Below are 23,854 nucleotides of genomic sequence, written 5' to 3'. Positions count from 1 at the left end.
ACAAATTTCACAGCAAGAACTTTCAAGGGTCAGAATGATTTTCAGCCTTCACTGCAAAACAAACATGATTCTGTTTCACTGACACTTCAACATATTTGATATCGTTTGTTCCTCTAAAAATGGGATAGCATCTTAAAGACAAACTGATGTCTCAGTTACTTAACTCATACTGTCCCTTACAAACGGTCACTGAAATGAAAAAAATTTTGTAAGCTGACCTGACAGACGACCTCACCTGGATACTTTCTCCCGCTTTGCAGGCCGTGGACAGTTAACTCAGCAGAGCCGAAAGACAGCACAGTTTAAGAAATAAACATTCACCATTTTGGTGCTAACGCATTAAAGACAAATGAGTGGTATGACTGATTTTTAACAGACTTTTAACGTTTATTGTAGCATCATTATCCAATGTCACTCAGCACTGGTTCAGAAAAATTATCATGTTGGGGTTTTCACTTTAGCGGTGTGCAGGTGGAACTTGTATTTGGTTGGGAGTGCTCCTTAGGAAATCCCAAGGAAACACCTTGGGATTTGTTTGGGTTGATAAGATGGGACTCCATTAAAAGAGAGGTGTCTCACAAGCTTGCATCAATGTCCCAGCTAAGTTTTATATACAGCAGATAGATTAAATAATAATATAATTTCAAACCCATAATAAAGCAATTCCCTCAGAGTCCAAACCACAGCTTGTACTTTGCTGCATTTATATTTACATACTAATTTACATTAGAATGACATCTCCATGGAGACATTTGCTCAGTAACCAAGACGATGCATAAATCAGGAAGTGGAGTAAAAGGATCATATTAATGAAAAAAGGGAAAGGTGCATTTGTTTTGAAAACAAACTTTCCTGGCTGGATCAACTCTTTTCTGGAATAGTACACACTACAGCACCATGTATTTTTGCATAAGGCTTTCCAGCAATCTTTTACAGAGCATCTGTGCCCAGCAGTTGCCTGTGTTCTTTCCAAAACATTAAGTTAAATGTAGAATTCCATGCATGAAATACATAATTTAAAATATGAATAAGTTAACATTTTGATCTGAACAAAATAGCATTCTTTAGCACAATATTAACAAAATTATTCTAAACTACTACTTTTACTGTTAGAATGTTATTCCAGTTGTGAAACTTAAGGCTCAGTTAATATAATCTTTAAAATGTCAGTTCAGTTCTGGTTTCCAAATAGTCTTTCTTATGAAGAAGAACTCATTTTACAAATCAAAGGAAAATCTTTAAACACCAATAACAGCAGTTGACGTCATCGACCTGCTCAGTTTCAGGTACTGTGACAAGCATTCAGCAATTGTTTTAGGAGAAGGAATTATAATTGGACTGCCCTTTTCCGTACAGTTAAGTTTGTATAACGTCAAGCTTCCTATCATCACTGCATTCATTTATAAGCCATGCTCAATGTATTTGGATGACTTCATCCCAGTCCTGGATAGGCCAAATTCCATTTTCTTGCACATTAGCTGGTGAACTTTTCCAATCCCAATTGCTTATAGGGATTGCCCAGTTCTTACCATAGTTTGCCTCCACATATGGGAGTGTTTTACAGGGGACTTGCACTTTCAGCTCCAGAAATTCAGTCCAGCACAAGGTAAATTTAGGAAATATGTATCTGCAAAAAACGATTTGATAATAAGAATAAACAGACAATACCAGTAGGATATTTATGCAAAACCATAAAAATTAACAAATATACAAACTGGTTGATACTTTGTGGAATACCATCATTCAGTACACAAGAGCAATCTCAAACATTGAGCTTCCCGACACTTTAATTCTCCACATAGTGAAAACTATGCCGGTTTCTGGCCTTCTGCAGCACTCTAATGAACCTCGAGGAACAGCAACTCTTTGGACCGTGCACTTTTAACACTTTCTGGACTTAATATTGAGTTCAAGAAATTTAGCCACAATCTCAGTTCCAACTTTGTTTCTTGTTTCTTTGGTTTTATTTGCCCTGTTAATTCTTTTATTTTGCTTTTGGACTGCAGCTTTTGTTCAGGATCCTAATATTTACACCTCCTGTGGCAACATCTTTTGTTTTGTTTTTGTCCTATTGCCATTCCTTTTCAATTCAATTCACCAAATCTCTTTTGTTCTTTTTTCTACCCTTGTCCTTTCACTTTCTCAAAGCCCATTATATCACTAACTTTTCACAGGTCTAATGAAAGGTCATAGCTGTGAAAATTAGATCAGATTCTCCATCAACAGATACTATCAGACACTACGTATTTCTAGCATTTTGTGCTTCATATGCTGTTGGATACTGCCAAAGCTATGATAAAAAAATCACCATTTAGTTACACTAACTTCTTAAAAGCAACTTTCTCATTAATAAGAAAATACAAGACTCTATAACTCACTAGTTTCTGTGAATCAATCATTTTGACAGGCCTGCAAACTAACCATTTATTGTGCAATCTCCTTCCACTCCTACAAATTGAAAAGGGTATAACTGCCTACTCCAGCTATTTCTTACACTCAACCCTCTCTGAGAACTCAGTGTTCTTTCAATTCATGTCTCCTGTGTCCCTCCATTTCTTTTGTTTCACTTTTGGCAGGCTTGCCTTCAAATACGTGGGCTCGAAGCACTGGAATTCCTTGCATTAACTGCTTCATCTGTCTTTGAGATACTCCTAAGAACTTTGAATGTTTATGGTCACCTGTCCTAATTTCTACTTATGCATCTTAGTGTCAAAATGTGTCTGATAAGCCTCCTGTGAAGCAAAACAAAAAGTTTTGGTCAACCATTAAGGTGCTAAAGAGATGTCTTGTTAGTGATGTGAACTATATGCTTTGAATGCAACACTTGGCCATGTTTTCTTCCAGTTTCAGGGCAAATTCTGAAAAAAAAGAGTCATCTAGACTCAAAACGTTAGCTTGCTCTCTCTCCACAGATGCAGCCTACCTGCTGAGATTTCCAGCACGTTTTGGTTTCAGTACAGATTCCAGCATCTGCAGTAATTTGCTCCAACAGAAATAGTTCAACCGCAGTGAAGCTGGTCTCAATCCCAGGAAAACTGGACAGAATTGTTGCTCATGCTGAGTTTTATGCAAACTGGCATGGCAAGGACTGAATATTTAGCCAGGTGAATGGTACTTATGCTTTACACGTTAAGATAAACATTTCACGTGTTTGAAACTTGAACAGTAAAATAACAAAATGAGGTAGGGTATCATCAATGGAAATCAACATTTGAGAAAGAAAACCAAATGCTTGGCTTTTTGCAAAACATCACTAAAAAAAATCTGCAGTTTATAGGTATAATTCAAAATGTGATCGATTTTAAGTTGAAAGCAATTGTAATTTACATAAATTAGTAAAATAATTTATTTTTCAATCAGCGTATGTACTATTTCACAAAGGCACAAACTGCTACAGTTCCATAAATATGCAACTAAAAAGGCAGCATCTGCAGATACTTTTTCTTCTAATTCAATAGATGCAAAATAGGGTGGATATCAAAGTGGATATGATCTGGAGACGGTTTTCACAAACAAGCCATACACAAAATGAGGATTACTCCTGTAATATTAATGATTCTTGAAGTCAGTTTTGACTAAAAGATCTTGTTTAAGGTTTCTAGTATAAAATAAAAAGGGGAATAAATTGGAAAACAATTATTACTCACTTGGAAGTTGGGTTTTAAAAGTTTATTGTTAAACTAAAAAAGTAATTTGTAATCATGACACTATTTATGAGGCACACCAACAGACTACTGCTTAATCTTTGGATTTCTTTTAAAACTGAAAATAATTGATGAACAGATGTTTATTATAGTGCGACAACCACTAACTGCCCTTATTAATGTTGGATGAAAGAAAACTATTAAACATGATGCACATCGAACAGTTCTGATGTTACTTTTAAGGATGCCCTGCTACATGACCTCAGTCAGTCTGTAAAAGCTAGATACTGCAGATGTTGGAAATCTGAAACACAGACAATGTGTTAGAGAAACTCACTCCAGTTCTGTAGAAAGTCATAGTGGACACAAAGCATTAACACTTTCTCAACAGATGCTGCCAGACCTGCTGAGTTTCTCCAGCACTCTGACTCAGAAATGAAAACATAGTCTTTGACTGATTCCTTCAGTGTCAATATTAGGGATCTGTTGTTCTTGATCCATACCCAAATCAGAAGAGACCCATAAGCACTGCATTGTAAAGAAAACAGTAAAAAAAAAATTACCCTGATCCCCTTTGGAAACAAAAATCAAAATTATACAAACTATAGAAATCAGGATGAGTTGTGCATGCAGAGAATCAGTGCAACACACATTCCTGATGAAGGGCTTATGCTCGAAACGTCGAATTCTCTATTCCTGAGATGCTGCCTAACCTGCTGTGCTTTGACCAGCAACACATTTGCAGCTGTGATCTCCAGCATCTGCAGACCTCATTTTTTACTTACACATATATGTACAACAATGTGCAACATACATTCTGCCATTACATATGAAACGTGTGTTTTTCTGTCCTTACTTTTGGTGAACTGTGAAATCAGGAACAATGATTAACCGACATTATTTCACAACGTATCGGGGCAGGGAAGAGCAAAGTAAGCGGTAAATACGAGGGCTGGGTGAGGTAGCAAGATGGAGCTAAGTTAAAGAATTAAGAGTCAGCAACATCATTTGAGAGTGTATGAGTTAATACAACCAAATGCCTTCATGGTGGATTTAAAATTTAACTCAGTAAGTCGGCAGAGTAATTCGTGAACCAGGGTTGGTACTTATTCTTCTTCCATACTTATGGTGATTTCTTTAAAGTATTACGTGCAGATTTTTGTTTTCACTAACATTGGACACACAAATGAGGAGGAGTAGGCTGTTTGGTCCAACAAGTCTGCTCCACTACCTGCAAATCACTTTGCTACTGGTGCACTGAATGAAAATTCAATCCACACATGGGTGAAAAATAAAAAAAAGGGGATGAATGTTGACCACAAGTTGAAGAAAATAAATGCTGTTAATCAACATACTTGAATTTTTTCCCAGTTTTCGCCTGGGTTCCTCCATTCCACATGTAATCATCCTCTTCATAGAAAAAGAATATATCCAATTTCACATCTGCTGCTTGAAAGGAAAGCTCCAGGCTGTCATCTTCCTGGAAAAAAAGGAAATAATAAAAGGTCAAACTGAGTTAATGTACACCTCAATGGTTTGATGAAATTGGGATTAAAAGCAGGAGCATTATTACATTGGCATAAAATTAAATTTTGTCTCAAACATCTTTAAAAACATGCCATCAATAATTCTAACTATTAACATTGTTAAAATATATTTTTTGTTGCTGATTCTGCTGCGCAATTGCTTTTAGGGTTGGAGCAACATATATCCAGAAAAGGGATGAAATTTTAAAACTCTCATGATTCATCTCACTCAAACATACAGCATGCAAATAGAAACAAAATGTGTAAGAGCCCAGTAAAATAATTTGATCGTTGGGTTCACAGCAGAACTCAAGCATCAGGATTCACAAAAATCAGGTACACACTGCAGAAACGTCTTGGATGCACTTCAACAGGTAAATTCACTTTTTCCTCCAAATTATCTTGTTAATAATATTTAAAATACCAGAAAAATAACATTTGCTGCTGTATGAGGAAATAACACGTGCAGCTGAAGAACTGCTTCATTATATAGTAGCTGACATTTGTTGATCTGATGTTTTATAAGTAAACCAAATTGCTTTATCATAGTTAATAACAATTGGTGGAATTGAGCTAATTGCCATCATTCACATAACAAGCTTTGAGACTATTTTTAAGAACCAATTTTATTTGAGACTTGAAACAATTATGTAGTTTTTAATCTTCAAGTTCTTAATTGTGAAAGGAATTGATTCCAAAATTATAGAGCATTTAATTATTACACAGAGGGTTCAATTATCTAAGAAATGTAATGATTAATGATAACAAAAAATTATGCAGTTGACTCACTTTACCAAACTTATGTTTCAGTGGCAGTCCTGCCCTCTGGAATGCTGTGATAATATCAACTTTATAATCCTTTATGAATATTCCCAAGTCCACATCTTTACTGTATGGAATGATATTGCATTGTCTGAACCATCCTAGAAAAATCAGAAGTGAGAATTTAGGGCAACATTGATTTTAGAAAGCTTGTTCCACTAAACTCCAAAATACTTGCAACATAAGCAAAAGGCCATGTATTCAGACATGTCAACAGTTCAGCTGCAATTGTTTCTATTCTCACCATCACTTTACAAAGTTCGTCTGGCTGCAAATTTGTCCGTTTGCTTTTGAAAGTGGAAAAATAGAACTAGCTCATCATTTCTCTTACCGCACCAATGGTGAAAAAAATACACCTCTCACTCCACTCAAAATACAGCCTGCAATTCAGTACCATGTTGTCATCTTTCCCAACCTCCTTCCATTCTTCTAAACTGTCCTTTTCTACAGAGTCTTTTAATCTGCTGCTTATCAGTAGTCCAACCAATTTTCTATCCTATCACAAGTATTTCACTTGCTCAAAACCCTATATTAAAACAGTGACTAACTTCAGAAATTACATAATTGGCTGTGAAGTGCTTAGAGATATCCTGAGGTCATAAAAGGCTCTATAACATGCAAATTTTCTATTTGAAAAGAATTACAAAATTAGAAGCATTTGACTCATCAATGCTCACTCTTTCAATAAACTATACCGTCTCAACCATTTGATCCTTGCATAAATAAGCATAAATCCTCAAAGCTCAGATAAAACTAAATATTTATCCATTCTCTCACATACCTGCCATTCAACTTTGCTTCCTTCCCCACCTGCAAAAAGAAGCAATGCTCTGGAACTATCAGCCTTTTTTCTGGCCTGGTTTCAACTCTTTCAAAAATAAGTCAGTCAATGTCAACTTGACCATAACCATTCTTATAGAGGGTCTACCCTTTATAGTCAGTGCTCAGCAATGGAAGGGAAGTGACAGGTGATGCATGTATGTTGGGGATTCTTTTAAGTGTTGGAAGAATCTTAATTATTTTAAATCTGCATCCTTGTTTTGACCCTGAAATTTCAAATCAAATATTCTAGTTGTATTCATATCACATATATCTTGCAACTTTACAGCCTCTCTTTCCCATCATTCTTTTTCCAAATGTGGTTCTTGTTTTGAACTCCAAGAAATCAAAGGCTTTTAATTAATCCTTAATACATTTAATTACTGATGTACACAATTTTCTAACTGAACATATTTCTATCCAGCTCACAGATTATTGGTCATTCCTGAGTTATTCTACTAACTCCAGATTCGTTCCAACTTCTTTAATCTCCCTTACAGTGGCAATTTCCACCTAAAGTTATTATATCTATTTAATTACTGTACATCAATTTAGTCCTCCTGTTCCATAAATGGCAAGGGATTGCTTATGTTCAGGGATATGGGGAAAACTTTAATACTCACACATCTCTTTTTCACCTTATTTCATCAGTTATACTATTTGTTACAGAATGCTTCCCAAAACAAATCTTAGAACCTTTTTCAAAAAGCTATGTAGGCATGGTACTTTACCTAGGCATGTTCCACTGCTGAGCCAGAATGGCATTTCCTGTCCATTCAATGTCTTTGCAGCCAGGTGAAGCAAATCCTTTGCCTTTTTTTTAAATTCCATAGCATCTTGTGATGTGTCCTCAGGGTACACCTATAATAAAACAAACAAACAAACAAACAAGTCTTACATGGGATATAAAACAGAGAACACAAAAGCACCCTCTTTTAAAAATAGATACACGCTTGTGAACAAAGACAGATTTTAAAAACCACCTTGATACAGTATGTTAATATTAGCTGAAATCCTTCCAATCCAAACAAGACATAGCAATCTGAGATAGGACAAAATTACATGATGCGCAAACTGGCAACATACAAATAAAGCTGTAATCGAGCTATTGAAGAATAAATCTGAAGCTATATGTACTTGGACAAGACATACTGCCCACATAAACATCAGCTATACACTGTTTGTGTAGTTGTACAAAAACATACAAATCAAGTATACAATTAGGAAGTGACTGTAAATGTGTTCGTTTTGTAAGAACTGTTGGACAGGATTTCCATCAAGCCATTTTTAAGGGTTTTTCTGTATTAATTTGGGTAAATTGTACCTTTGACTCTTTGAACCTTCTTTCAAAATTATGAACAGCTTTTGTGCTTCAAAGTTATTTAATCTCAAAATACTCATTGCTTTCCCTCAAAAGTTCACAATAAATCTTATAAGACCTCAATTAAATACAATCACAAAAGTAACTTTGATTTACCATTCCAAACTCTGAACACATTGAACAAAAAATATCGTAACCTAATAGAAGAAGTGGAGCATTGCGCAAAGACACATTTTATTGAAGCCTTTTGTCTTGCAATCACCAGGAGATATGCAGGAATACCAATATAAGGGGAATAACATTTTATACCATAAGGGCAGAAGTGTTGATCGATGAATGCATCCAGCATGCAGTTAGGTGATGACTGACAATAAACTGTCAATCTCTCTCAAACTTTAAACAAGGAAAATTAACTGATGATTGACCTGAGAAATGAACCAGGGAATGACTGTCACCTATTCTGTTAATATGAAACAGATTGTGCGCATATTCTGTTTAGTCATATATAGCTTGCATTGCGCACAAGTGCACCAAACTCTGAGCCTGTTAAATGCCAAATTGGTCTTAAATTGCAAACAGAAAGAACATTTAAATACACCCTACCTGATCCAATTTAATAAAATTGACAATAATCATTCACTGATTAATTCCTCAAGATGATACCAAAATTGGAGGTGGAGTGGACAGTGAAGAGGGTTACCTCAGATTACAACAGGATCTGGACCAGATGAGCCAATGGGCTGAGAAATGGCAGATGGAGTTTAATTCAGATAAATGCGAGGTAAGCATTTTGGGAAAGCAAATCTTAGCAGGACTTATACACTTAATGGTAAGGTCCTAGGGAGTGTTGCTGAACAAAGAAACCTTGGAGTGCAGGTTCATAGCTCCTTGAAAGTGGAGTCGCAGGTAGATAGGATAATGAAGAAGGCATTTGGTATGCTTTCCTTTATTGGTCAAAGTATTGACGACAGGAGTGAGGAGGTCATGTTGCAGCTGTACAGGACATTGGTTAGGCCACTGTTGGAATATTACATGCAATCCTGGTCTCCTTCCTATCGGAAAGATGTTGTGAAACTTGAAAGGGTTCAGAAAAGATTTACAAGGATGTTGCCAGGGTTGGAGGATCTGAGCTACAGGGAGAGGCTGAACAGGCTGGGGCTGTTTTCCCTGGAGCATCAGAGGCTGAGGGGTGACCTTATAGGAGGTTTACAAAATTATGAGGGGCAGGGATAGAATAAATAGACAAAGTCTTTTCCCTGGGGTCGGGGAGGGCATAAGTTTAGGGTCAGAGGGGAAAGATATAAAAAGAGACCTAAGGGTCAACGTTTTCACGCAGAGAGTGGGACATGCATGGAATGAGATGCCAAAGGATGAGGTGGAAGCTGGTACAATTGAATATTTAAGAGGCATTTGGATTGTGATATGAATAGGAAGGGTTTGAAGGGATATGGGCCAGGTGCTGGCAGGTGGGACTAGATTGGATTGGGATAGTTTTTCAGCATGGACGGGTTGGACCAAAGGGTCTGTTTCCATGCTGTACATCTCTATGACTCTATGATACCTTGACCAATTAGAGTCAACATGTCTGGTTTGATTTAAACAAAGCTTAGCAGTTAACTGTCTGTCAACGTCCTCAACGAAGTCCACTCGCCAATTAATCAGCACTCTCTCCTCAGTACAAAATACTGTCCCTCTTTACACTGGTAGTCTAGCAAATGTCTTGATAAGTGTAATACTGAAAGCTTTAACACAATTTTTTTTCAGCAATACTGAAAAATACCTATAAATCCTTATTTTAAGTCGCTGTAGTCCAGATAGTATTCAGCAATGATTTTTCTTCAATTTATGTCGGTTGACGTTTAGATTCCATTTTCTATTTCAGTGTACACAAATTACTTTTTTCTCCTCCTCCCTTCGATCTTGCTACATATTTAACTCAACAGTGAAAAATCCTATCCAAAAATTAGCAAGATGCATTAGGTTAGAGTCCATTCCTTTTTCTAGCCCCACCTTTTATCACCTACATCTTGAACTGTGCATCCAATCATCAAAACTAGGGAATATTTTGACCTACAGCAAAAAGTTACTCAATCTAAAAAGGTTTTCAATGTAATACATGCTATGGCTTTTTGTGACAACAAGACTTGGCCAAACTATCGAGAATGAATTGGCACACAAACTAACCTGATAAAACATTCTTGCTTCCTTGTATCTGCATTCAACAAACCTAGATTGTGAAACCTCTTCTAGAAAGTTTGCTATTTGCTTAGGAACTTGGATTTGTAGTCCATCAATTGAAGCCAGGTGTAGATTAGGTCTGTAATAGCAAAAAAAAAGAGTTCGCAAATTAAATTCATAAATTGACCCTTCTCTTTCCCCTGTTCACAGCTGTTTCAGTATTGCATTACAGCATTAAATAAGGCAAGAGACAGTATCCAATAATAGTCCCTTTATCAACTGAGAATACATCACACAATTACATCTTTGGGCAGTGACAAGCTACAAACATGCTTAATTGTGGGACTTCCTTGGCTAATGGTGACCTGCATCACTAATTCTATGTGAATTTATTAAAGAACCTCTGCAAATACATGTTTGCAAAGTATTTTTGTGGTAATGTGCAGTTTTACTATGGACCCTCTAAGACAGGGAAATAAATGATGGTAATTAGTAAAGAATTACCATCTCTCTAAATCTTCAGAACTACTTAACTTATATATAACACGGCAATGAAATAGCTTTAATAGTACCCTGCTGCTGACAAATCAAAGTTAGAGTCACTACACATTTGTTGATCCCAAAATGTAATTCATTCCAAAAATACGTAAATGCTAGTTTCCAATCTAATACGTTTGTTTAAAATTGAGAAAGTTAAAATCTAATCAGTTAGGAGTACATTTAATGACGAACAGAACAAATGAGAGCAGCTCCATAACTCTGCTTTGCAATGTAATAAAATCAAAGGTAATCCGCAAACTAGATTCCACTTTCTTGACTGATCCACATATATTTTGTTTCCTCGAGTTCAAATATCTACTGATCTCACATCGAATATTCTTCAGGGCTGAGCAACTACACATCTCTGCAAGATTCACAAGCTGAGTTAGAAATTTCTCAGGGAAAGGGAGTGAGGGAGGGAGGGAGGGGGAAGAGAGAGAGAGAGAGAGAGAGAGAGAGAGAGAGAGAGAGAGAGAGAGAGAGAGGTAGAACAAGAGAACGAGAGAAAGCCTCCGTTGTCTTACTGCGTGCAATTCTGGTCTCTTTTCTATCAGAAAGATTTGTGAAACCTGAAAGGGTTCAGAAAAGATTTACAATGATGCTGCCAGGGTTGGATTTCTTGAGCTATAGGGAGAGGCTGAATAAGCTGGGGCTATTTTCCCTGGTGCCTCGGAGGCAGAGGGGTGACTTTGTAGAGGTTTACAAATTCATGAGGGGCATGGATAGGATAAATAAACAAAGTATTTTCCCTGGGGTCAGGGAGTCCAGAACTAGAGGGTGCAAGTTTAGGGCAAGAGGGGGAAGATGTAAAAAGAGATCGAAGTGGCCAATTTTTCACGCAGAGGGTGGTACGTGTACGGAATGAGCTGCCAGAGGAAGTGATGGAGGCTGGTACAATTGCAACATTTAAAAAGCATTTGGACGAGTATATGAATAGGAAGTGTTTGGAGGGATATGGGCCAGGTGCTGGCAGGTCGGACTAGCTTTTGTTGGAATATCTGGTCAGTATGGACAGGTTGGACCAAAGGGTCTATTTCTGTGCTGTACCTCTCTATGACTCTAATGTACAATCCAAATAAAGATGGAACAACACATTATGTTACTTGGAGTCACTTTTCTATCTCATCTCATAGAAGCTGAGTTCCAAAACTATGTCCACATGTGTTTGCTACTTTATCTTTTGTCCACAACCTTTTGCATAATTAACCAAATTACTAACTTTGGGACTTTAATTAAACATATTCAATGGCTTTCAGGTGGGCCTCTCAACTGACATTTCAGAAAGTAGTTCGTTGGCGGTGAAACACTTTGGGATATCCTGAGGTTCTGAAATTCACTGTCCAAGTAGAAAAGTCCTTTCTCTTGGAATAAAGAAGAAAAAAAGTCCAGACATCAAGCTGAATGCTATCAACAGATCTTGACTTCAACCAACAACGCGAACTATATCAGGTCTCAGACCAGCTCATTTGCACTTACTTGCTATAGGCTCCAGGGTAACGTCCAAAATGCAGCTTGCGGAAATGGACAAAAGTTTTGTCCATATTTTGCTTGAGCCGCAGCTGCCCATGCCATAGGAAATTGCCACTCCTTTCATAAAATACCACCAAGTGGATGGCATGATTCTGTAGTTTAAAGATGCAGTGCAATGGAATTTCTGTTCCAGAGAGATCACCCATTCCAGCTAGTCGTGGATCTTTACCACTCAACTCCATCCATTGAAAACCCTCCTCTTCAGCTTCTTTCTTCAGAAACACCTTAGGTGAATTGAAAAAAATATTTTTGGGAAAATGAAAGCATATAAAATCTGAAGTTAGCCTCTTCTCAATATTTAAACATCAGTTGGTTTGATACGGTCAAAACTGGTGCAAGAGATTTCTCTTCATCCTTTGAAACAACTGGTATCATGCATTAGGATTAGTGTTAACCAAATGGCTTTGTAGCTGACGTAAACCTGACTTTTAATGAACAAGGTTAAACCGAAGCATGTACAAAAGATATAGAACAGAACATAACGAACACATGTAACTAGTTCAACTTTTCTTTTCCTCTGAAATAAACCAGTGAAATCATTTCAGCACATTACTAAGATGTAGAAAACACATTTCAGAATCCCAAAGTGCAGCATTTCAAAATGAACTGAAAATTTTGAGATGCCAAACAGCTGTATGTAGACCAGATAACTAGCTCAGTTCAGAACAAACAGATATTTCCCTCAAGCTTATTTCATAAATGTTCAAAATTATAAAATTTTAATTTTAATTTCTAATTTAAGAATTATTGCCTAGTTCTACAATAAAGAACATGCTGATTTGATTTGTTTTCATTCAAAGAATTATTTGGGTTTCAAAACAGAAGTCCTACACAGTCATAGAGGTATACAGCATGGAAACAGACTCCTTGGTCCAATTTGTCCATGCCAACCAGATATCCTAGGTTAATCTAGTCCCGTTTGTCAACAGTTGGCCCATATCCCTCTAGACTCTTCCTATTCATATACCCACCCAGATGCCTTTTAAAATGTTGTAATTGTATCAGCCTCCACTACTTTCTCTGGCAGCTCATTCCATATGTGAACTATCTTCTACATGAAAAGGTTGCCCCTAAGGTTGCTTTTAAATCTTTCCCCTCTCACCTTAAACCTATGCTCCCACCCTGGGGAAAAGATCTTGACTATTCACCCTATCCATCCCCTCCATATACAGTCACTCCTCAGTCTCCAACACTCCAGGGAAAAATGCCCCAGCCCATTCAGCCTCTCCCTCTAGTTCAAACCCTCCAACCCTAGCAACATCGTTGTAAATCTTTTCCAAATACTTTCAAGCTTCACAATATCTTTCCTATTGCAGCGAGATCAGAATTGAATGGAGTATTCCAAAAGTGGTCTAATCAATGTCCTGTACAGCCACAACATGAACTCCCAACCCCTGTACTCAATACGCTGACCTATAAAGGAAAGCATACCAAATGCATTCTTCACTATCCTGTCTAACTGTGACTACTTTCAAGGAATTATGAACCTACGCTCCAAGGTCTCTTTGTTCAGCAACATTCCCCAGGATCTTACCATTAAGTGTATAATCCTGCCCTGATTTGCCTTTCTAATATGCAGTTTAATTTCATTTCATTCTACAAAAAAAAAACAAACACATCCCGATGGGAATAATAAAGCAAAGTCAGTTTTAAAAATCCAAAAGGCACTGGTCATACAGGACAAAGGACAGTGTGGCCCAGGACAAGCCCTTTTGTCCACCAAGACTGAGCAGATGCATGATGCCTTTCCAAAATAAAAACCTTTTGTTTCTATGCAGTCCATATCCCTCTATTCCCTGCCTATTCATGTATCTGCCAAGATGCTTCTTAAATATTGCTATTCTATTCACCTCCATCACCTTCTCTAGCAGCACATTCTAGGCACTTTCCACTTTTTGTGTAAAAAACCTGCCTGTCACAAGTCCTTTAAACTTACCCATTTTTGCCTCAAACCTATGGACCCTAGCAATTAATATTTCTATCCTGGGAGAAAGACACTGACTTGTCAATTTGGCCAGTTCTGTAATCATTTTTTTGAAATCCTATCAAGTCACCTGCTCATCCTTCGACATTCAAGTGAAAACAAACCAAATTCATCCTCTCTCTCTTCACAGTCAATACCCTCCAAACCCAGGCAGCATTGTGATGAACCACTTTAGTGCCCCCTCCAAAGCCTCCACATCCTTCTGGTAATGTGGCGACTAGAAAATGTACACAATATTACAGAAGTGGCCTCACTAAAGTTCTAAACAACCACAAAATGACCTGCCAAGTTTTAAATTCTATGCCCTGACTAATGAAGGCAAACATGCCATATGCCTTCTTGACCTCTTATCCACTTGTGCTGTGACTTTCAAAGAACAGTGTACCTGTATGCTTAGATCCCTGTGTATACAGTATTAATGGTACTACGGTTCTGTCATTTACTATCGACCTTCCCCCGCATTAGATCTCCCAAAGTACGTCACTTTGCATTTGTCTGTACTAAACTCCGTATGTCACTTCTCTGCCCAAGTCCCCAACCTATCTGAATCCTATTATATCCTCTGGCAATTCTCCTCACTACCCACCATTCTCCCAATCTTTACATCATCCGCAAGCTTATTAACCAGGCCACCTACATTCGCCATCAAATCATTTGTATATATTACAAACAACTGGGCTCCCAGCACTGACCTCTACTGAACACCACTGGTCACAGAAGTCCAGTCAAATGAACACCCTTCCACCGCCTCACTGTCCTAGATGATAAAGCCAGTTCTGTGTCCATCTTACCAGCTCACCATGGATCCCAGGTGACTTCAGCTTTTGCCATAAGACCTTACTAAAGTCCATACAGACAATATCTACTATCCTGCCCTCAAACACCTTTGCTACTTCCTCAAAAAACTCAATCAAATTTGTTAGTTATGTTATCTATGGCTACCAAGTCCAATTTTTTTCCAAATGTGAGTAAATCCTATCCCTAAGAATCTTCTCTTAGAATTTTGCTAAGATTGATATAAGAGTCACTGGTCTGTAATTTTCCAGATTAGACATTTAGACCCTTTTTTTTTTAAAAGGAGCAACATTAGCTATTCTCCAGTCCTCTAGGATCTCTCCTGTGGCTAAAGATGATGCAAAAATTTCATACAAAGCTTCAGCAATTTTCTTACTTGGCTCCCTCAGCATTCTGAGATAGATGCCATCATGTCCTGGAAAATTCTACAGCTTAATGCTTTTTAAAACATCCAAAACTTCCTCCTTTTTTTTCTATATTGACATGCCCCATCATATCAATATTACTCAAAACTGAAGTTGATAGAGTTTTGGATATTAGAAAAAGTAAAGGACGTAGTGTTGTTGGGGTGAAAAACTGGAATTGATGCAGAGGGTCAACCGTGATTTTCTTGATAGTGGAGCAAGTTAGAGGGGGTATACGTTCCTGGTCCTCATTCTTAAATTCTACCAAAGAAATGACAGACAATTCCATTATTCAGTTATTTTCAAGTATAAAGGTGATGTATCTTTGGAATTTTTTGTCTTCCTCTTCCCTCTCTCCTATGTCAGGGAACCTTTGCACCACAAAAATACTTCTCTGACAAGTTACTGTAGTGAATTCTGACTCAGCCGAAACTTGTAAGACTCACCATCCATCATGTCCTTCTCGTTTGTGAACACCAACACAAAGTATTTGTTAAGGATCTCACCCACTTCTCCCAGCTTCATTCAAATTCCCTCCTGTGTTCTTGAGTGCACCACCCTTTTCCTCACTACCCACATATTCCTTCTACATGTATAAAACACTTTGGCATTTTCCTTACTCTTGTTTACCAAAGACATCTCATCGCCCCTTTTAGCCTTTCTAATTCCTTGTTTGAGTTCTTTCCTACTACCTTTGTATTCTTCGAGTTCTGTCACGTTAACATTGTACATATGATAGACATTTTACATGTTTATGTACAGTCAGATAATAAACAATGGACAAAGCAAACTACTTTAGCCTCTTCCATTTAGCATTACATCATCCATAACATTGAGTTGGCACTTACATCATTTTTCCAAAATTTGTCCAATAGCGCAAACGTGGTGAACCCTCTGGGAATACACAGATACTTGCAGTTCAACCTACTGTCGGGATTTTCATTCTGAACATTTTCATTCATCCGTCCCAAAACCAGTGGATCAATAAGATATAAAGGAATGTTGTGGATCGATGCCAAATCAAGAAACTTTTTGACCACTTTCTAGGAAAAAATACACAAGCAGCATTAACAAAATTACAACAAATCACCAGTTACTAAGAACACACAATCCTTTATACAATTATTATTGTTTCAGTCAAATGAATGAGCACAAGGTGTTTTACAGACTGGACAGTGAGTAGTCAAAAAAGTGTTTAGATTGAATCAAAAACTGAAAGTGAACTACAGAAGATTGTATATGTTGGTGCCAGGTTTGTTGGTAGATAGGTATTAAGCTCAAGGGTGGTGAAAGTATGCAAGTGTTTATAATTTAGTTTATATTATGAGCCTTTGCCACCTCTGTTCACACAGTGGAACAATAAATCACTTAAATTAGGTTGCAGATATGGAAAATGAAACAACATAGAACAAACGCAGCACAATCCAAATCTTTCTCTAGGGTCATTCAGAGATCACGTATTTCCATTTCACTGTGGCAATAACCTACTAAAAAAGAATATGGAAACATCTAGCAAATTTCACTGAAATTCCCAAACAATTGCAGAAGAATACTTGACCACTACTCCATGCTGATTCAGAAAACAAATATTGTTTTGCAGGTTTCGGCTGGATCAGAACTCACTACAGTAACTTGTCAGAGAAGTATTTTTGTGGTGCGAAGATTTGCTGACATAGGAGAGGGAGAGAAGAGGAAGACAAAAAAAAATTCAAAAGATACATCACCTTTATACTTAAGAATAACTGAATAATGGAATTGTCTGCCATTTCTTTGGTAGAATTTAAGAACGAGGACCAGGAACGTATACCCCCCTAACCTGCTCCACTATCAAGAAAATCACGGTTGACCCTATGCATCAATTCCAGTTTTTCACCCCAACACCACATCCTTTACTTATTGTAATATCCAAAACTCTATCAACTTCAATTTTGAGTAAATTCCACAACTTTACATTCACAGTCTTCTAGGGTAGAGAATTCTAGAAATGCTCCATTTGGACACAGACAGTTCTCCTCATTTCAGCTGTCACAACTTTCTGGCTGTGGGAAACTGTCTTTCAGCAACTTCCAGAATTTTATATTTCAATGTGATCATCACTCATTCTTTTATTCATTAGGGCACATTGAGTAAAATTGGCCTCTCTCTTCTCATAGGCCAACTCACAAGTCAGGAGCTAGGAATTGATGTGTGATCAAAAGTGAAATGTATCACTTTAGACAGATGACATTAAGGAAAAACAGTGCAAAGTGTACTCACTGAACCACACTGAGAAGGAGAAGTCGCAGGTTAGATTGCCTACCTCAATTGAATGAACTGATGTTGGCTGCGCTAGTTTAAGTGCCTTTGTGTCCTTGAACTAGAGTATACTATGTTCAAGTGATGAGAGTGTCACTTGCTAGGCCAGAGTTTATTGCTCATCCCTAACTGCTCGAGGTGATGGTGGTGACCTGCCTCAGTGAACCAGTGCAATGCTTGGGACGTTAGGGCAGTTACTGTGCTGCTACAAGGTAGTTCCTAGATTTTGGTCCAGTAACAGTGGAGGAATGGAAAAATAATTCTAATTTAAAATGGTTTGCGACTTGGAGGGATCTTGATGGTGAAATGATTCTCAGCAAACAAACATCTCAGAAACCCTCTCTGCAATTCCCCAAACAAATGCCTCACAATTCCCTTGGTGATCATGCTCAGACATAAGCTACATTTCATAAGCAGTGCTCATGAGGGCTGAATTCCTAGAGAATATCATGTGGCATTGCAACCAGCATGTTCCTTTTCCTCGATCGCCATGAACCACATCCTCCTTAGTCCTTCTCACCAATTTACATTGCATTTCCTCTTCATCAAACAGCCTATATAAAACACAACACTGATGCATCAGTGCTATACAGAGGCATTACTGCAAAGACAAGTTGTTAAATCAGGTGAATTTGACAAGAGTTTGACATTGTCTGGAGATAATCAGATTGTTGCTCCCCATGTCCCAGCCAATATTCTTACCTCATCAAACAAACTGGTCATTAGTTTAATTACTGTTTATTAGATCATGCTATATGCAAAATGCTAATTCTTTATACAAAACAGTAGCTACACGTTAACACCATTCATTGGACATGAAACATCAGAGATGCGATGGACACAGATACAGTTGCAAGTTCTTCTCAAATTTCTCTTGTCAAAACAGAAGAGTAACAAGGTGTGAATGATGTACATACCCAATGCACACTGTCTTCCATGGAATAACTTTCTTTGGAATCAGAAATGTATGACCCATTCTAAAACAAACCAAGACAACAAAATTTGTTTTTAAAAAAATCCTTGTAAATGCTAATCTATGTACATCACACTGAAATACAACCTATAAAAACATAGGACTGAGAAAACCTTTGACACTTTTACTTATCTGGAGCTCTGTGTACACAGGTTCTGAAATGTAAAAAGGGACTTTTAAGGATTTAATAATATTTGACTTCCCTTGTGAAATCACATTAATGTAAAAGCAGCACCTAGTGAGAGAAAGAGCTGCAGCAACTCACTTTACCTATCTATCAGACTTTGCAGAAGACCACGGATTTTGCTTACAGCAATGCAGGTCAGGCAAAATTTTTAAATTTCTCTCAGAACTGTTTAGGACTACCATAAGCAGGTATGCTGCTTAACATGGTCAGCAGAATCTGATAAATAATCAGAACTTAAAAGATCGTGCATGTTGCACACAAACTAACAATAAAAATTAAAGTTTATCATTTTAGACACCTATATATTGGACAGAACATGAATCACAAAATGCACATTGCTTAAATCAGCCATTCTTGAAGTACTCTTGCAATGCAAAAAGGCAGGTATCTGAAAGCAAGGGTGACAGACTGGAATGTGTAACCTTCTCGATGATAGCCCTTCATGCAAAGGCAAGATGATAATTGTGCAAAAGAACCTAGCATTACCAAACAGTTAGAAAGAAATACGCTGAAATCAATATGCCATCAAATGCAAAAAATTTTTTAAAAATTCATAAAGTAAGCATTTAAAGAAACACTGTATGCATTAGTGAATTATTCCATTATTCAAATTAAGAAATTCAATATTTATTTCAAGAAAAATGTAAAACAGGACTGCCCAATTTCCATATCCTGTGTGCCAACTTGTAGTCAGCCCATCTGTATTTCATGTCCAATTGTCAAACAATGAATTTTGACAGAACCACAGAAATGTTACAGCACAGAGGTCATTCAGCATATTGTATCTGTACGAACTAGCCAATCAGAGTTAAGACTTTGTGCCATTCTACTGCCTTTTTCCACAAACCCTTGCACATTTTCAATTCGTATAATAATCTAATGTCCTCTTGAATGCATCAACTGAGCCTGTCTCCACTATACATCCAATTAGTGCAATCCTGACATGAATCACTCCTTGCATGAGAAAATATTTTTCCACATCATATTTGCTACTCTTGCAAATCACTTTAAATCTATGCCCTCTTGTCTTCAATTCTTTTATGAGCAAGAATAGTTTCTTCCTGTCTACTCTTTCCTCACTGCTTATGATTTTGAAAACTTCTATCAAATTTCTATTTAACCTTCTTCTCTCCATGGAGACCAGTTCCAACCTCTCCAATCTGTTCTCCTAACTGAAACTTATCACTGGAGACAGTGCAGAAGAGATTTACACAAATGTCTCTGTTGTATTTACATCCTTCCCATAGAGTGATGGCCAGAATGACACACAATACTCCAGCTGAGGTATAACACATATCTCATACAAGTTCAGCATAACATCTTTGCTCTTTTTATTTACGCCTCTGTTAATAAAGCCCAGGATACAGTGCGCTTTATTAACTGCTCTAACTATCCTACCACCTTTGATGATTTATGCAGATATACACCTACGTTCTTCTACTCCTGAATTCATTTAACTATTGTACCTTCCATTTGAGATGGGTGGTCAATGTTCTTCCTATCAAAATACATATCACTTCTCCACATTGAAATTCATTTTCCATCTAGTCCACCAACTTCTGTGTCTTTTTAGACTTCTGCATGCTGCTTCTCATATTGGCACAATATGCATTGAACATGGGCACAATGTTTGCAATTATGCTCTCGAGTCTGGGCAAGATGGGAAGATTATGACCAGCACACCTGTAATGTTCACTCCAACTTCTTTCAATCTCATCTAGTCCTGATAAATTGTAAATTTTAAGCATTCATAGTAGCTTATCTAACATTTCATCATCAATTTTGAACCCTTTGTGTTACAGATCTTCCTCCTCTGACATAATGGTCTGAGTACTTTCTTGATAGACATGATTTTGAGGTGCCGCTGTTGGGACGGGAGTGGACAAAGTTAAAACCACCTGATGAAGCAGCACTTCGAAAGCTAGTGATTCCAAATTAACTTGTTGGACTATAACCTGGTGTTGAGAGATTTTTAACTTCTTGGTAAACAGGTACAAAATATTTATTTTACATTTGGGTTGGCAGCAGTCTATTCAACTCCATCTGCCATTGCATTGAAGGATTAAAAATATGAATTTTTATCCTTGGGAAGACATGGAATTTAAATTTAGAAATATAAATGTTATTTTTAAAACCTAGCTTAAATTGTTAAAACTGTGGTATAGTTTGACCACTTCATACCAGAAATGTTCCAGGTCAATCCCTAATCCATATCTAATCAGTTAAACTCAGTTGAGCAGCAGTGGGTTGCTATGATTGGTCCAGTATCTTAAGGACACCTGTTTAAATCTGTAGATGCTGGCTAAGACCACAGTACACTATCAAATGAAGATTTAGTGAATCAAAACTTCAGATTAAAAATAGCATTACAAAGTTTAAAAAAAATCTAAATTTAAAACATTCTGGGAAATGAATGCTGCAATTGCTCTGAGATTCCTGCCTATTTACTTCAATATCGTCATACAAACTTCTAACACCTAGAAGAACTACGGCAACATACACATTAGGACGTTACTACCTCCAGATTCCCCTCCAAGTCTCACACTAGATTGACTTGAAAATATATTGCTATTCGGTCAAAATTCTGGAACTACCTCCCTAACATCACGTGGATTGTAATGTTTCAAGAAGGCAACTCACCATTGTCTTTTGAAGAGCAACAGGAGATAGGCAATCATTTTAAACCTTGGCAGGATAAATAATGCTAGAAGTAATAAATTTCACAAAACTCCTGTGTAAAAAAATCTGGTGTTTGCAATTTTCCTATTATTTTAATAATTGTCACCATAATAACTAAAATGCTCAATGCAATACTTACCTTTGATGAAAAGTACTCTTTATAATAATACAGCTGAAACAACAGAAATATGAAACTTATCACAGTTAGCAGGGTCAAAATGATGGTCTTATTGATTCGAGGCATTGGTCATCAATTGTCCTGTCTTCCAATAACTGGAAAAGAATGAAACTCTTCAGAAGTGATACAAGCCACTTGAATTGAATCAGACCAGTCCACCACTGCTATACTAGACAGATAACACCCTTTTACACCAACTAAAATACATCACTTTTAACATAATAAAATGTGGGCTGGGTAGTTCAGTTGGTTAGACAACTGGTTTGCGATGCAGAGTAACAACAACAGCACAAGTTCAATTCCCGTACTGGCTGAGGTTACCATAAAGGACCTCTCTTCGCCTGAGGTGTGGTAAATCTCAAAGTAAACTACCAACAGTCCTCTCTCTCTTGGTCCAGTAGGACTATGGCAACTTTGTCTTTACATAACATAATGAAATATGCTTCACAGGGACAAAATAAAACAAATCTGACACCAAAGGAGGGACAAACAGACATCGAAGGAGGGAATTTCCACGTTTAGGACCTAGACAGCAAAGGCACAACCACTAACGGTTAAATAATTAAAATATGGGATGCTCAAGAGGCCGTAATTAGAGGAGTACAGATACTGGAGGGGTTCTGGGGCTAGAGGGGGTTGATGAGATAAAAGGTGGCAAAAGTATAGAGAAGTTTTAAAACAAAGCATGAGAATTAAGCTACTGCTCAAATGCCACCCAAATATTGGTCAGTGACTACTGTGATGTGGGTGAATCAGATGTGATTTAGGCTACAGGCAGCAGAGCTTTTTGGATGATTTCCATTTATTGAGGATAGAATGTGGGAGTTGATAAAACATGAAACTGGAAAAAGCACAGCAGGTCAAGCAGTATCAGAGGAGCAGGCCAGTCGATGTTTCGGGCAGAACCTTTCACCACAACTCAAGAGTCCTGATAAAGGGTTGCTGCTTTTTATCCAGCTCCAAATTTTATTGACTCTGACTTTCCAGTATCTGCATTCCTCACTATCTCCAAGGTAAAATGTGAGAAGCTAGCTGGATGTGCATTGAAATAGTTTGAGTCTAGGGGTAAACAAAGGGATGGATGAGCATCAAATTAGTTGAGACCAGATGGCACCAGGCAATATTTGCAAGTGGAAACTGCGTGGTCAGAAATTCATCCCAGTGCAAATGTGACATCAAACTGCCAACATCCATGCTTTCAATTACCACACGGGACAAACTAAAATATAATCACGTATGAAATTAACCTAAATCAATGTTGTAAACAGTGAGGAAGACAAGTGTGCTTCAAGGTAACATAGAGCAGTTTAATGACGGATGAAATTAATTGAAAAGAAACGCAAATGTGGCATTGTGCAGGGAAGGATGGATAGAAAGGCAACCTAAAACGTACTAATTTAAAAAAAAGACTGAGTGGAAAGGGGCAGTGGCATTTGTACACAAATCTGAAAGCAGTTGATAATTACATGAAAAAAAAGACCCTTGACTTAATGCATTGGGGTACTACAGTACACACGCAAAACATTACTGCATTGTTATAAACCACTGCTCAGGTAACTGGGGTCATTTGTCCAATACTAAGAATGGTGTTAGAGGCGGGGGCAGCAAACAGAGACTGCACAGTGGAGGATCGGCAAGGGGAGTGTGCGATGGGTAAGGGCGAGGGCGGGCACTGCTAGGCCTCAGGTCCTATTGCTGGAGTTACAAATCCATAACCCCCAAGGCAAAAAAAAAACAAACATTGCCAACATTACTCACCTCCTTCCCCAAGATTCATGCCCAACTCACAGCGACCAAAGCCCGCCCACATCGCAAATATCGTGGCGGCGGGGCGGGGTCAATATGACTGACAGGGAGGGGGAGGAGACAGGGGGACGGACATGGAGGGGGCGTGATCCATGTGACCCACTGGGAGGGGTGGAGTCAGAGGGAGGGGCGGGGTCAATATAACTGGCAGGGAGGGGTGGGCTCGGGGACAC

At 37.8% G+C, this 23,854-nt stretch overlaps 1 protein-coding gene across 3 annotated transcripts; it reads right to left on the bottom strand.

Moving 5' to 3' along the window:
- Positions 1-1,076: 1,076 nt before the first annotated feature.
- On the bottom strand, positions 1,077-23,697 carry fktn (fukutin). Of its 3 annotated transcripts, XM_060846148.1 has the most exons (10): positions 23,634-23,697; positions 21,837-21,970; positions 18,776-18,835; positions 16,412-16,606; positions 12,327-12,604; positions 10,317-10,449; positions 7,543-7,672; positions 5,960-6,093; positions 5,000-5,124; positions 1,077-1,627 (listed from the first exon to the last, which is right to left on the bottom strand). In XM_060846148.1, exons 2-10 carry the CDS (start codon positions 21,939-21,941, stop codon positions 1,414-1,416), a joined length of 1,374 nt encoding a protein of 457 aa, XP_060702131.1. In that variant the 5' UTR covers positions 21,942-21,970; positions 23,634-23,697; the 3' UTR covers positions 1,077-1,413. The 3 variants fall into 3 exon arrangements, with proteins under 3 accessions (XP_060702131.1, XP_060702137.1, XP_060702145.1); XM_060846154.1 differs by lacking the exon at positions 21,837-21,970 and having other exon boundaries at positions 1,080-1,627; positions 23,634-23,695; XM_060846162.1 differs by lacking the exons at positions 21,837-21,970; positions 23,634-23,697 and having other exon boundaries at positions 1,081-1,627; positions 16,412-16,602; positions 18,776-18,823.
- Between the last annotated feature and the right edge of the window lie 157 nt (positions 23,698-23,854).

Source organism: Hemiscyllium ocellatum, chromosome 2 (assembly GCF_020745735.1).
Source record: "Hemiscyllium ocellatum isolate sHemOce1 chromosome 2, sHemOce1.pat.X.cur, whole genome shotgun sequence".
Classification (NCBI taxonomy): domain Eukaryota; kingdom Metazoa; phylum Chordata; class Chondrichthyes; order Orectolobiformes; family Hemiscylliidae; genus Hemiscyllium; species Hemiscyllium ocellatum.
The sequence above is the reverse complement of the archived record's forward strand: the minus strand, read 5'-3'. Positions and strand labels throughout refer to the sequence as shown.

Coding starts and splice junctions, on each gene's coding strand:
- fktn (XM_060846148.1), bottom strand. CDS start 21,941: ATGCCTCGAATCAATAAGACCATCATTTTGACCCTGCTAACTGTGATA. Junction 6,094..7,542: donor CAGCAGTGGAACATGCCTAG/GTAAAGTACCAT, acceptor TGATTTTTCTAG/GATGGTTCAGACAATGCAAT. Junction 5,125..5,959: donor TGAAACATAAGTTTGGTAAA/GTGAGTCAACTG, acceptor CTTTTTTTCCAG/GAAGATGACAGCCTGGAGCT.